This window comes from Spizellomyces punctatus (assembly GCF_000182565.1).
Source record: "Spizellomyces punctatus DAOM BR117 chromosome Unknown supercont1.19, whole genome shotgun sequence".
Taxonomy (NCBI): Eukaryota; Fungi; Chytridiomycota; class Chytridiomycetes; order Spizellomycetales; family Spizellomycetaceae; genus Spizellomyces; species Spizellomyces punctatus.
The window spans coordinates 31,607-44,615 of NW_015971555.1; the positions used below are offsets into that span (position 1 = coordinate 31,607).

The following is a 13,009-nucleotide window of genomic DNA, read 5'->3' on the forward strand; positions in this document are numbered from 1 at the left end:
CCAATGGAAGACGGCTGCGGAACAACTGGCGGAAGTAGATATGATCACATGACCTCATTTTTTACAGTCACGTGGACACATGCTTTTGGACAATACTCGATATCAAAAAAGGATGGGCAACTGGGTGTAGGTAGCAGCTGCGAGTGTAAAAGAAGCACACAAAGGTAATAAAGCATGTTCATGAAGGTACAGTAACAAGCCATCCGTCTTTCCCCTTCTTGATGGTGACATGGTCGCTCTTTCCCCTCGCGAATGTGACGGTGATGGCTTTTCCACCCGAAAATGTTGTTCGCAATCTAATAAATGGTCAGTCAACACATGTGGGAGCAGGGTCGGGATGCGTAGCAACAAACCTGTCCTCTACCGTCACTTTTATACTCTTTCCCGAGTCTTTGCATGCCAACAACAGGCGACTCATAAATTGTATGCAAAATTCGTCACTTCGCACGACGACATCTCCTTTAGCATTGGACGGACAGTGGATCATCATGATGCCATCGTTCAGGGTGGATGTAGACACGCCTATAATATCTTGCAGCGGGAGCTTGTCCTTGATGTGATTCTTATCCATTGTGTAGACATGGGAGGGTGTCAGGACAAGCAGGCGCGCGACTTGCTTGGAAGGATTTGATCGGTGGATCTTGCTGCATGTAATGGCGGAGAGGATTTCTGCATATAAATCGCAACTTGTTAAATTCATACAGATGTATGTGCTTCCAAAAACGCAATCTTACCCCCAGGAACATTTCCCACAACCTGAACATGCTCTGGCTGAAACACTTGCCTGGAGCTATCTGCAAATGACGCTTTCTTTTGGAATGCGTCGTATGCAGTCGCTTTCCATGTCAGCTTCCATTTCCTGTCACTAGGTAATCGCGCGCGGTATCGTTTAGCCTACACTTGACATGTTAACTTTTCTATGCACACATTCTCCCTGTTTTGCAATGAGAGGGGGCATACCGAAATTCTGCGATACCACAGTCTGACGAGTTCATCCACACTCTTGCCCAAGCGTCCCTTGAGCGCATTCGGCCACTCTACTTGTCTCCAGGCATCGCCTGCTCGTCGAACAGAATCCGCGACCGTTCCCAACCATACGCGCGCATGGTGTCTTCGCCAGGCTCGCTGTATCGGTAGAACGGCGTATTTGGGTAGCGTACGTCGGAGGTGGTTATACTGTCGACGGACCTTGGCACAAGGAAATCTGGCGTAAGTGCTCCGTGAAGGTAGTTTGCATGATGGAGATACTTACAATCCATCCTCGGACATTTTTTTGAATGATCAAGTTCGCCTTCCTGATTTTTCGATATTGGACAACATGCTGAGACGCAAGATAGTCAGCGCATCCGTTACACCCTCATCTACATATGATACATACGAGACGCCTCCTGGAATATGCCTGTAACTTGATTACTTGTTTCCGCGTTTTCAGGAATGCTTGGCGCTCGCGAGAGCCAATCCATATTGCGCGAATAATGGTTGCTAACCACGTCTTGCATTCGTTACGGAGCATCTCGATGCGTAAAATCTAAAATTATGGGGACCAGTCATATATCCATCTGTAACAAATCGAGAGAGTATCTACAAGGCGTACCGTGTCTGGATGTCTGATGAACACTTTGGTTTTTCCCAGCCTGTATTCGCTCTCATCAACTGCAGCCTCCTGCAATACCTTCAATGTTCCTTCACGCACGTCTCCAGCACGGTAATTTGGCCAGGTGCCTTTTGGGTCTGTGCTTCGATCGGGCCCCAGCATTTTATATCGCGCAAGGAACTTTGTGAAAGGTGCCCGGTAGCAGAAACCTGCTCGACGGACGAGGATGTTTTCACGAAGACTTTGATGGCCAACGGTTCAGCAACTGCTAAATATCAAATAAATGGTCATTTTTACTCACCCCAAGTATCGACATTGATGTCGAACCAGTTCTTGATCAAAAACATCTGGCCGCTTGGAGGCGTTGGGCTTAATGCAGCGGATGTAGTGGGGGTTCTTTGACATGAGATTTTGAATAAGCGATGACATTGATGTCTAGTGCCAGGTTAAGAGTAAGCAAGAGTGTGAAACTTAAAATTGGCTCGTTCCTTTGCTGCTCACCTTGAACTGAGTCGCCAATGTATCCGGCCTCTTCTGCCCTTTACCACCAGCGACGCCAACTCCCGCATCCCCTTCCTCTGGGAACATTTCCCTCACGCCTGTCTTTTCACTCCCAGCGATACATAAAACAACGTCTCTCCAGAGGGCATCTACGTTGCGATCCAAAAATCCATCCACCTCGTACATAACATCTCCTGCATAATGCTTCAATGTAAAAGCGTTATGAGGTAGGAGTTGTGATGATTGTGGGGCGGAGCCAGTGAGCGCCGGATTTGAACGATTGCGTGATTGTTTAGCTCGTGAGTCGTAGTGTGGGTGCTTAATTACGTTACTATCGAGCTTTTGCAGGAAAGTCAAGGGAGTGGGGGTTCCTGGCATCGTGCATTCTTCGTCCAGAAGTGAGATAATTCCTCGGTTCTTCGATTCGATAAGTTCGCAGATTGTTTCATTGTTGAAAAAATCGATTGTGGTCCACTCAATTCCCTGCATGATGCCCAGGTCGTCGATTTAGAGATGCTCGCTTGACGCCGCAAAATGTACGTGAAACCACACACCTCTTTTTCATAATCTTCCTGTTCGGACTTTACTGTCAGTTCGATGAACAGCTGCTGCAACTTCTCGTTGCAGTAATTAATTAGGAATTGATCAAACCCGTTTGACTACCAAAGTCAGTTCCCTTTTAGTACGCATGTATCGAGTCTGGCGATGACGCACGCCTGTCCACAAGCATACCTGAAAAACCTCAAATCCATAAATATCCAGCACTCCGATTACGCTAAATCCTCTCTGCTCTGCTTCAGAGCCTGGAGAAATGCATCCATTCAAGGTGGTGACAAGGTGGGAAAAGAGACGACCGTAAAGAAGTTTGGCGAAGGCGTCGCGCGTCTTGGTGGCCTAAAGTTGCATGTGTTTGCAAACTCTGGAATGGTCTACTTCTGAACAAAAGCTCATCACTCATCATACCTGACCAGGCAGAAGTGGGACGGTGATCTTTTCTTTTTTTGCCTGGTCATAGACCGAGCGGTGTGTCAAAACCTGCGACAGACTTTCTGGGGTAATGCCAAGAAGCCGAGATACGTGCGACAACGCTACGAAGGATATATGCCAACATGACTGATTGTGCAGAAGCGGCCCTTTTCCTGGCAAACGTACCTTCCTCTCCGACTACGCGACTGCCCTCGACACCAACCTTTTCCTCGTCTCCTTCCGTCATCAAAACCTCTTCTTCAAATCTAATGTTTCCCAAGTGCAGCACGGCCGCCACGATCTCCATCCAGAACCTTCGTGTTTCTTCCTTGACCCCAACCTCTTGCATTGCCTGAATGATAGCAGTAAACGTCTGCGCATCGTTAAAGTCTTCTGCTGGGTGGCAAAGGTAGGCATAGTTGCTTGTATTGCGGGTAAGGCTAAGGTGTGCTATAAACAAATGTGAAACTGGTCAAGATATCGCAACCACACGAACATGGACCGAGTAGCCTACATAAAAGGTCATCATCGCCTCCCGATAGAAGCTGGTAAAAGATGTGAAATGATCGTTCCCCGGACGATTGATGTACCACGCGTGACTTTTCCAGTAGATCTACACAAAACAGTTGGTGAGCTACGTAGCTCCCTTCAAAAAACATTGTATGCTCACATGTAGTGATTTTTCCTCCGACAGGTAGTCCTCGGAAATCAAATTCCAGGTCCATGTATTTGCCCTGGACGGAGAGACAGATGGCATTAATTTCAACCAGCTTCTCTTCAACTTGCTAGACGGCAGATAACCCACAAATCGGGAAGAGTTATCGTTTCGTGCGGTTTTCGCATTCCCAAATGCTAAATTGAGGAATTGATATCACGTACCCCACAGCGTTTACCAAAGCCCATAGGATAATCATACCTTCCAGACACGGATTGGCGCTCACCAACCGCTCCTTCACACCCTCTCCTCCCTCGACAACGCCTGCGACATAACCCAGAAAGATTTTTGATGCTTCCGTCTTTCCCGCTCCACTCTCCCCCGTGATCAGGACGCACTGGTCTCGTGCGTGGGTCAGTAGGGACCGGTAGGCGGTTTCGGCAATCGAGTAACTGTTCAGACGACATGTTGTTAGATTTGCTATCGTGGGGCGATGCGGAAGACACATACATGTGTGGAGGATGTTCATAAATGTTAGACCCCTTGTATCTCGTTGCCCATTCGGGAGAGTATATTGGAAGTTGTTTGTATGGATTAATGGAGACGACAACGTTGCCAATGAAAGTCTGTCAATGCACCACCAAAGTAAATTACGTTGCAGGCGACGCCGCGACCACAGATCCAGCCGGAACTCACGTAAACGACATCGTTTTCCAAGCGCTTGCGTATATTTTCCACAATCGATTCTTCGGTAATCTCCGAAAGGAGGACAAAATCAGATACACCAGGCTGGGAGGTATCCATCGCGGACGCAAGGTACTGGGCACAATCAGTCTATGAACCTGGTTATCTAGGACAGGCCTCTCTACCGCCACGTCTTTGGCCCAAGATGGCCCTATCTGAGATGTGTTTTCCAACTACCTAGAGAGAAACGCGCAGATCTATTTTAATCTTGAGATGCTCCGACGTTATCAAGTGAGCAGACATTACCACACACCCGTTCCATATTAGCAGGCATTACCACACACCCGTTTATACTTTCCACTGTTGATGACTGGATCTAAAAATACCCCGAAAAAAGCGCTTTCAATGATTCAAACATGATTTCGGTCGTGGAATATTTGACCAGCCACATCGATAGAGTCTGGCTTGCTTATAATGCCCGTCAACATGGTATGAATGGAGTATTTCTTTACCTTCCGCAAAGGACCCGCATGAAGCGCTAATGCTGCTGAAACCCGCGGATCTGGAAGCACATGTGCCCAAATCTAACAGTTTGAACATGGAATACACCCCTGATACTACCTATAAGATCTCTTGATAAAATTCTCCGTGACGGTCGCTATAAAAGCAAAAGAACGGAAGACTAGGTAACAAAAGTTGTCAGGGATGTACTTTGTTGCAACAAACCTTTGCACCATAGCAAGTGGGAATCGGTTACGATTACCACTCTGGAATTTGTGTATGCTGACAGTCTTAATTTCTCTGAGCATGTCTACGGACGGTATCTCCAGCTGTAGTCTTTAATCAGATCATTAGGAGTTCTATTGCGCCTGCTCTGAAGCATATCATGACAGCAGTCTACATTTGCCCAAGTGTTGTGTGCGGCCATATCTGCTTAGTCACGCGTCTGGTGCCATTCCAGAGTCCTCCAACACCTTTTCGGGACCTGCTCAAACTTGGGAGCGAATTGTGACAATAGCAGAGTAGGTTCAACTAGGATTGTTGGACATAAAAGATAACCACGTAAATTCTCTACGAGAGCTGACTCACTAGGCTAGGAATAGGAATCGTTTCCCAAATCTATTTTTGCTAGAGCCACTATTAATGCTGTCACTGGTCCTCAATACAATGTGAAACTGTCTTCCACCAGCCGTTGAATTTCTTCATATCCCACCCCTCTCGGTGCCAACCTTGTTACCCTCTCCTGTGGCAAAGTTCCTTCCACCAACTTAGGAACATCCTCCTTCGAGTATCCTAGGGCAGAGAGACCGTTTGGCACATCGAGGTTATCCAGAAACCTTCGGAGGGCATCCGAAAGAATCAATCCCGCGTCAGCGAGTTTTGCATTGGTGACGTCCGCACCTGAGCAACAAGGATTATGTCTCATGAGTTGATGGACAACATTACACGAAGATCAATATGCACGAGAACGTACCGAACAATGCTGCGGCTTCAAGATGGCGTTCTGGACACGCTGGTGCGGTGAACTTGAAAACAGCGGGCGATGTGACTGCTACCGAGATGCCATGAGGCTGACATAATTGGAGCCGGAGTGAGCAGGGAAGCTGATCTGGTCACGTGAACCCGGACGGTGGGAAGTAAAACAGCCACATACCACTATGGGATGTCCAACATCGTAGCCTTTATGTCTGTAGCTCTTGACGCCACCAGCAATGGGATAACTCATACCGTGACAGAGATGCACTCCAGCATTTCCAAACCCGATTCCGGCAAATGTGGACGCCAAAATCATTTGCTCCTGCGCTCGATGATTCGAGGCATCCTTGTACGCTTTGGGGAGATTGTCGATGCACATCTTCAGTGCCTTAATGGACCACATATCAGAGATGGGATTGGATCCCTGATAGGCCGGACGGAGGATAGGGTTGGTCGGGCGAGGAGAGCGCAGATTGTAAGGGATTGCGGTATACGATTCGAGGGCGTGGCTGTTCACTTAGAATGTCAACGACCCAATACGGTGGGCATACCGGAACCATCGAACATCATACCATAAGACATCCAAACCACTTGCAACATGTACTTCGGGAGGCATGGTCCTTGTGTTGATAGGATCAACAATCCCCAACAGTGGCTTAAGGGACCTATGCGCAATTCCCGTCTTAAAGTTCTGAGGCTTATAATCGAAGATAGCAACGCCTGTCGTTTCACTGCCCGTCCCTATCACAAGTAGCAATTAGACTGCAGCACAATGTAACGATATTGGACAGACATTCTACACACCAGCGGTCGTTGGCACTGCGGATTGACGTAAAGTATTATTCGTTAGAATGCCTATGAGGGGACAGTGTGACCTTAAGAGGTTCATACCAGCAATAAGGGGTTTAACAGGATTATACGGCGGCTTCCCCTTTCCGATGGGGGCTGCGAATTGAAGTCGAAGAGTTCAGTGTCGTCCTTGCGTGTAATCTGACAGCCCAAACCTACCATTTACAAACTCTAGAAATCCCTCCTTTGAATGACACAAGTACAAATTGGCAGCCTTGGCAGTATCGATCACACTTCCGCCACCAACAGCTACAAATGCGTCAACGTTCTCCTTTCTGACAAAATCGATGGCATGTTGAAAGGATTCGTCTGTAGGCTCAACTCTGACATGCGGATAGAAGACATGTGGAACGTTCTGTGACTTAAGAGAGGACAGTACCGTTTGTGCCGGATATAGGCTCGCGATCTTTGGATCGGTGAATACCGCGACTGATGGGGTCAAAATTGTCGATCACAGCTCTCCACTTAGGGTACTGATCAAAAAGCTATTAAACGACGGGTAAACACACACCCTTTCGTGCCCCAATGTTCTTCAGATCCATGCCCACTTCCTTGGTCACACCGACACCATATCGAATGTTTGACGCAGCCATCTCAAATGCGTACTCTGTATCCTCCTGTGCAGTCGCCATACCCTTATGGTCGTGACGATGAGAGTGGTCATTCCCATGAGTGGAACAAGGGGTCACTGGAGACCAGTGAAGTACAGTAAGTAAACATGTAGCTCCGGAAGGCAAACATGGACGTCGGAGAACGAACCTGCTCGAACTCTGCCAGCGGGAGAGTGGCATGGACACCTTGCACCGGCCGCCGATACAGCGGACATCACGTTCCAGACGGCAGCGCGTGTAGGTTTTGCCATGCTCTATTCTTTGACGGGGGCAAATGCACAGTGCAGATGGGATGGGGAATGCAAGCGACAAAAGCAGGCCGGATGATTTCTGGGGTGAACACCACTTGTGTTACGGACGCGCTTCATGACTAAGGGTGGCTTAGCGCGTTGTCAGCACATTTCGATGCATTTGGGATATATTCTGATCGACCTTTCCAATGCCTGCAATAGGCAGTCGATAGCTGTAAGTTCATCATCCAGTGTCAATTTTATTGGATAAATTCACTCATAACATCACGAACTTCTCGCTGAACTTGATACAACCTGACAAAGACATTGTACTTCTTGTCGTGGAATATCCTCTCCTCCCCGACGCAAGGCTCAACAACTTTTCCAACCCTGCCCATCTTTTTCATCCATTTCCACAGTACCTCACGTTCATTATGCTTGCCCCACTCAGAAGCTGTAGCCCCAATGACAGCGGCACCAACCAGTACAGCATCCCGCTCCTCTGGAATAATGGTTCTACATCCACAACAGTCCGCTAGTGATTGCACAAATAGTTCGTTCTGAGTAAGACCCCCGCTCAGGAAGAGCGTATTAAGGTTATATCCGCCTTTCTTGAGAGCATCGATGATCATTCTCGTCCCATAGCACAAACTTAATACTCCCGCGTAATAGCACTTTATCAAATTGGTTTCGCTTGTATCTAGGTCACACCCTAGCATGGCACCTTTAATATGCGGGTCCGCTAGTGGGGAGCGGTTGCCGTGGAAATCCGGGGTAATATGTATATTCTGAGTTAGAAGAGCCCAAAACGGCAATCGTAAACGTTCGGACTCTCGTGCGATTAAGGCGTTAAGGTAGGAGTAAATGGACAGAGAGCCAGCCTGAGCGGCTTTCTGAGCAGTGGTATACGCGGGATGCGTCGTGATGAGATGGTGAAGAAGCGCACCCGTAATTGACTGGCCTCCTTCTGCTATGTGGAAATCGGGTAGGAGAATATCCGCGTAGGGACCTTGGATGAAAAGTCAGACTCGCGCGTTCCTGCCCAGATGGGGGCCACCTACCCCAGACTCCGCTCACAAAGGCCTGATGCGGAGACAATGCAATATGACAAGAAGAGGTTCCTGTTTCGGCACAAAACCGTACAGGAATATTAGAACACTAATCCAAGTAATTGTTAACGCCGGTCCTACCACAGATAACTGCCATGCGATTTTGCACATGCTCAAGTGAGAGGCCTGTTCCAGGGGAACTCTCAGCACCAATTGTCCTAGCTCAACATCAGTAACCAACTCAGAATCGTCTCAAGGGATGAGCAACCGCCACCCCTACTTACCCAAGCGCGCCCTAATGGGTTCAATAACAGTGCATCTCAGTCATTATACCTTGCCACACCACAGTATGAATTGACTTACTGCATAGGCATCAATTACGGCGCCTCCGACTTTTGCTCCCTCGGCTCCTCCTAGACCCAACTCCTTGGCTGCCTGTTCGGTTAATCCTCGGCCAATAGGCTCCCCTGCTTTAACAACCTGCTGGCCGCCAAATCGTTTGAAACCATCCTGGACAACATCCCTCATCCCCAGAGCAGTCCAAAAGTCCGTACTCCATCCTTTGCCAGATTCGTACGTCCATTTACAGCTGAGTGAATTCAACCCACGAGTGGAGTATGAAGTAGCTTTGAGAGTAAGGAAGTCGGGCAGTTCGAGGAGCAATTGAGCGCTTTGATAGGCCTCAGGCAATTTACGGTATAGCCATAGGATTTTCGCAGCAGACATTTCAGGACTGCTGGACGTTTTAAAAACAGGTGGACTCGATGAGATCAAAGGATGTTAGCTGACCTGATCTTTCCACCTGTTCTTTTCAAAACTGAATGACCCGTAGCCGACATCTCATCGGCTTCTTCCTGCGCTCGATGATCCATCCTTCATTCCATCCACTATCATTAATGATACCATATGGCATATCAATCAACTGCATACCACATAATCACATTCCATTTTGGGTTGCCAGACGGGGACACACTGACAGGTCCGTACTGGTCATCAAGAGCTACCAGACTACAGGTAGCATCAAATCCAATACCTAATGAAGTGTGATGGTAGCTGGTCACTGTACAATCTTTTCCTATTCGCACCTCTCCTACCTTTTATGGATCTAGCATCAACACCTGACACATCGACTGCTTGCTGTACGGCCATACAGCAGGCCTCCCAGATATTATCGGAGGACTTCATTGTGCATAATTCACCTTAATTCTAAGTAAACAAGGTCATGCTGGAGCTGACGTTATAGAGCACACCTGCTCATAGTAGTCCGTTAAAGGGTGGTTTATTTCCAAAGGATGGGACGCTATAGCCTTTATTCTTCCTTCACCATCAACAACGGCCGCTCGTGCTAGTGGAAAGAACATTATAGAGCCTCATTCTGGAAAACAGTGACTGGCGCTGTGTCAATTTAGTGTACCGGAGGATGTTCCGACGTCTACTCCCAAGAACAGACTCTCCTTTGGGTTGTGCATTGGCAGAGTGCCCCCAGTTCGAGGACCCGTCGCGAGTGTATCTGCGTTGGCCTAGCAACAGCAATAACCACGCACCTTACCAGGCCTCACGCAGTGAACTGAACCACTGCGCTTAACGAGTATATCACAGCAAACGAGCATGAACCCTGACTACATCTCCACCAAGACATTGCCCCCTGAGGTAGCGTCGGTCGACAGACAGACCTTGCAGCAAAGTAGGCTCTTTCGTACCGGTCCTTCTTCTGTTGAAAATATACTGACGGGACAACCAAGATCAGAAGGCAAGAACCTCAGAATCCTCAATTCCATATTTTCGCAACCCGGAATCCCTGCCCCCTCGCGGGGGTCGTAGTGGCCGTGGCAAGGGCGGGCATAGTGGCATGGGAGGTGGTGGCAGAACTGTAGATGCCCCACCAGAAATAATTGACACGTTTCAGGAGCTCAGTGGAGTCCTAGATGAATTGGTACGGTATCCCGAAAATATTCATATTCACTCTAAAGTTAGAGTGTGCAATATGGTTGTAGCTGATATCATCCTAGCATGACAGACGAGAGCGGATTATCAAGTTATCTCGGGATATTACGATTTGCAGTAAACGAATGATTTTCCTTCTACACAGGTACATATTATGTGTTTCTCTGAAGGGCTTTTCAGTCTTCATTGTAAATTTTACTCCGAGCCTATTTCAGAATAGCTGGTATAAATCGGTCTAAAATACTAGCTGAAGCGAGAGATAAGCAGAAAGAAATCATTCGATTATTTGATCAAGTTGCTGCAGAATTGAAAGGAAATGATTTTTATAGGTATTATCTTGAATTCCATTTGAAATTGAACAATCGTTGATCCTTCCTGACTAATTTAGACATCATCGCTCCATCGGTCCAGGCTGCGAAGAGTTCATCGAAGCAGCGTCCTTCCTAGTATACGTAGAGAGAGGGGAGCTGGCGACAAAGGACGAGTTGCAGAAACTATTGGTGAACGAAGAAGGAAAGCAGGTGAGCTTAATACAGTGCTTAACGTATGCTTGTGGCAGAAAATATAATTCTGAGGTGGTGTAGATCCTAGAGATTGCTGATGAAGACTATATCCTGGGCCTTGCAGATCTAACAGGGGAACTCATGAGATACTGCATCAACTCGGTCGTACGGGGTGAACACCAAGTTGCAGAGGACATTTGTCATTTTTTGCGAACAATGAAGAACGGTACGCTTACCCGGTCAACGGTTTGGGAATATGCGATGTTCATTTAGACCTTCGGAATAGAATATGAGATCATCGATTATCCACCGGCGAAAAAAAAGATGTCCACCATGAGAAGTAGCCTTTGGAAAGTGGAGAACGGTAAGAAGGGTAGAACAAATGAAAGCTTTTCGTTTGGCTTAATTGAGCGATTGTTATAGCCTGTTACGCTTACAAAGTTCGAGGCGCTGAGCGCCCATCGCAATATTTCGTTGACGAATTGCAAAGAGGAGAGAGCTACGGATATCGCGGATGGGAGGACGAGGGCCCTTTGGACGCTGAACGCCTCTATTGAGGATCAATCCCTGTACATTATTGACCAACTGCAAAATTCTCCAGTATATATTGACACAAAATGAACCATTACAAATTTTGGGTGAAAGCATCCAAAGAAGTAGTTTTATACACACGACCGATGCTATATGCTCATGGGGTGGGGGTTTATATACAAGGATTTCCGCAAATATAATTTGCACGCAATAGAAGAATACGCCAAGTTTTAACTGTTCTCTTCTTTGTTAGTTCCAGCCACGGCTTCGACTTCCTATTCCTGATCAATATGCACGCGTGGTCGATAGCCTGTGATATGAGGTGGAAGGCGTTCCATAATTTCTCGCCAATTAACATCAGTTCCGGCCCGGTTATAGGCTTCTTCTTCTGAGTCATTGTCAGTATCAAACGGATTCCTGCTCCTCGGACCCTTTACAATGATTGGTTCATCTTCAATGTCTGTGTCCTCGGGAACTATCTTCACCTCTGGAGTTGGATTCTCTTCTCGCCACTTTATGGTGTCTGGCGAAAGATCAGGCAATGTGAAAACGTCGTGCTCTGATGCAGACTCCGAGGCTACAGACTGCGTACGTCCATGGTGAAGCTCACCAGCTCCGATAGCAGATGGAAGATCATTTTGAGAGATAATCTGTGGTTCACTCGAAGCGCTCTCAGGGAGGCCCCATGCTAGAGTCCCGACTGCAAAGAACCCAATGCCATTGACTGACGTAACCTGATCACCGGATACGAATTCCGCTGGAGCCATGTGCAATAGGACTCGTTGATTGGTGTTTTGTCTGATGAAGTCATTGAGAAGAGACGGATTGGCACGACCGGCAAAGGTACAGAACACGTTCTCCCCTTCATTAGGGACAAAACAGATCGAAGTCGGCGTGCACCAAGGGGCATGGCGACCTTTTCCCTGGTCATCTTCTGTTGTCTCAGACGAGAACTCATGGTTGGCAGGTTTCGACGTATCCTCTGACGTCTCAGATAACGAGGAGATTCTTTCGTTTTGAGCGTTGTAATCGGAGTCCTCAGATTCAGACGTTTCCATCTCGTCCTGTTCGAACGGCATTTTATCAATAGTATTTGCGAGCAGGGGGAAGATGTTAAGATGTTACCCTAGACCACAACACAGAACGTCTTAGCACTCCTTTTGAGAACATGTAGGGAGTTTGGCTACTGTGACGTTCAATATTATTTGCGAGCAGGGGGAAGATGTTAAGATGTTACCCTAGACCATAAGCTCAACACAGAAGCTCTTTGCAGTAGTACTGCTGATGACATGTAGGGGGTTTGGCTACTGTGACGTGCGCCAGCATACAAATGAGTCAGCACATTCCATCCCCACCCCAAGCTCAAAACTCTTCCAGCAAGCTTCAAAGCCTTGTCTGCACGCGTACAGTAAGCGA

General features: G+C 47.6%; 5 protein-coding genes across 5 annotated transcripts; 1 reads left to right on the forward strand and 4 right to left on the reverse strand.

Moving 5' to 3' along the window:
- Positions 1 to 138: 138 nt before the first annotated feature.
- SPPG_08031 (uncharacterized protein) lies at positions 139 to 4,672 on the reverse strand. The gene is made up of 19 exons (XM_016756183.1): positions 4,413 to 4,672; positions 4,227 to 4,342; positions 3,978 to 4,168; positions 3,867 to 3,913; positions 3,732 to 3,795; positions 3,576 to 3,674; positions 3,248 to 3,511; positions 3,059 to 3,183; positions 2,828 to 2,989; positions 2,650 to 2,754; positions 2,096 to 2,578; positions 1,896 to 2,029; positions 1,595 to 1,835; positions 1,379 to 1,528; positions 1,253 to 1,321; positions 961 to 1,188; positions 735 to 894; positions 354 to 669; positions 139 to 296 (listed from the first exon to the last, which is right to left on the reverse strand). Exons 1-19 carry the CDS (start codon positions 4,518 to 4,520, stop codon positions 179 to 181), a joined length of 3,180 nt encoding a protein of 1,059 aa, XP_016604478.1. The 5' UTR covers positions 4,521 to 4,672; the 3' UTR covers positions 139 to 178.
- Positions 4,673 to 5,406: 734 nt separating this feature from the next.
- On the reverse strand, positions 5,407 to 7,587 carry SPPG_08032 (uncharacterized protein; the record flags this gene model as incomplete). Its single annotated transcript, XM_016756184.1, has 9 exons — positions 5,407 to 5,801; positions 5,875 to 5,971; positions 6,055 to 6,385; positions 6,449 to 6,617; positions 6,681 to 6,695; positions 6,768 to 6,821; positions 6,885 to 7,154; positions 7,237 to 7,413; positions 7,485 to 7,587. 9 exons carry the CDS (start codon positions 7,585 to 7,587, stop codon positions 5,560 to 5,562), a joined length of 1,458 nt encoding a protein of 485 aa, XP_016604479.1. The 3' UTR covers positions 5,407 to 5,559.
- A 226-nt stretch (positions 7,588 to 7,813) lies between these two features.
- On the reverse strand, positions 7,814 to 10,084 carry SPPG_08033 (FGGY-family pentulose kinase; the record flags this gene model as incomplete). The annotated part of the gene is made up of 10 exons (XM_016756185.1): positions 7,814 to 8,575; positions 8,628 to 8,687; positions 8,757 to 8,833; positions 8,900 to 8,910; positions 8,979 to 9,348; positions 9,405 to 9,488; positions 9,546 to 9,648; positions 9,710 to 9,794; positions 9,866 to 9,960; positions 10,030 to 10,084. 10 exons carry the CDS (start codon positions 10,082 to 10,084, stop codon positions 7,827 to 7,829), a joined length of 1,689 nt encoding a protein of 562 aa, XP_016604480.1. The 3' UTR covers positions 7,814 to 7,826.
- Positions 10,085 to 10,202: 118 nt separating this feature from the next.
- Positions 10,203 to 11,818, forward strand: SPPG_08034 (uncharacterized protein). The gene is made up of 8 exons (XM_016756186.1): positions 10,203 to 10,299; positions 10,358 to 10,548; positions 10,625 to 10,704; positions 10,775 to 10,888; positions 10,948 to 11,080; positions 11,144 to 11,288; positions 11,349 to 11,426; positions 11,486 to 11,818. Exons 1-8 carry the CDS (start codon positions 10,224 to 10,226, stop codon positions 11,617 to 11,619), a joined length of 951 nt encoding a protein of 316 aa, XP_016604481.1. The 5' UTR covers positions 10,203 to 10,223; the 3' UTR covers positions 11,620 to 11,818.
- On the reverse strand, positions 11,640 to 12,962 carry SPPG_08035 (uncharacterized protein). Its single transcript, XM_016756187.1, has 2 exons — positions 12,719 to 12,962; positions 11,640 to 12,657 (listed from the first exon to the last, which is right to left on the reverse strand). The coding sequence occupies exons 1-2, from the start codon at positions 12,761 to 12,763 to the stop codon at positions 11,869 to 11,871; spliced, it is 834 nt and encodes a 277-aa protein (XP_016604482.1). The 5' UTR covers positions 12,764 to 12,962; the 3' UTR covers positions 11,640 to 11,868.
- Positions 12,963 to 13,009: the final 47 nt, after the last annotated feature.

Bases quoted from the DNA above. Each gene is read 5' to 3' on its own strand.
- SPPG_08031 (XM_016756183.1), bottom strand. From the start codon at position 4,520: ATGGATACCTCCCAGCCTGGTGTATCTGATTTTGTCCTCCTTTCGGAG. The intron at 3,914-3,977 runs GTATGATTATCC...TCCTCAATTTAG, and splicing joins CGCCAATCCGTGTCTGGAAG to CATTTGGGAATGCGAAAACC. The intron at 3,796-3,866 runs GTGGGTTATCTG...CTCTCCGTCCAG, and splicing joins ACGATAACTCTTCCCGATTT to GGCAAATACATGGACCTGGA.
- SPPG_08034 (XM_016756186.1), top strand. From the start codon at position 10,224: ATGAACCCTGACTACATCTCCACCAAGACATTGCCCCCTGAGGTAGCG. The intron at 10,549-10,624 runs GTACGGTATCCC...ATATCATCCTAG, and splicing joins GTGGAGTCCTAGATGAATTG to CATGACAGACGAGAGCGGAT. The intron at 10,889-10,947 runs GTATTATCTTGA...TGACTAATTTAG, and splicing joins AAAGGAAATGATTTTTATAG to ACATCATCGCTCCATCGGTC.
- SPPG_08035 (XM_016756187.1), bottom strand. From the start codon at position 12,763: ATGTTCTCAAAAGGAGTGCTAAGACGTTCTGTGTTGTGGTCTAGG. The intron at 12,658-12,718 runs GTAACATCTTAA...CCGTTCGAACAG, and splicing joins GTTCTGTGTTGTGGTCTAGG to GACGAGATGGAAACGTCTGA.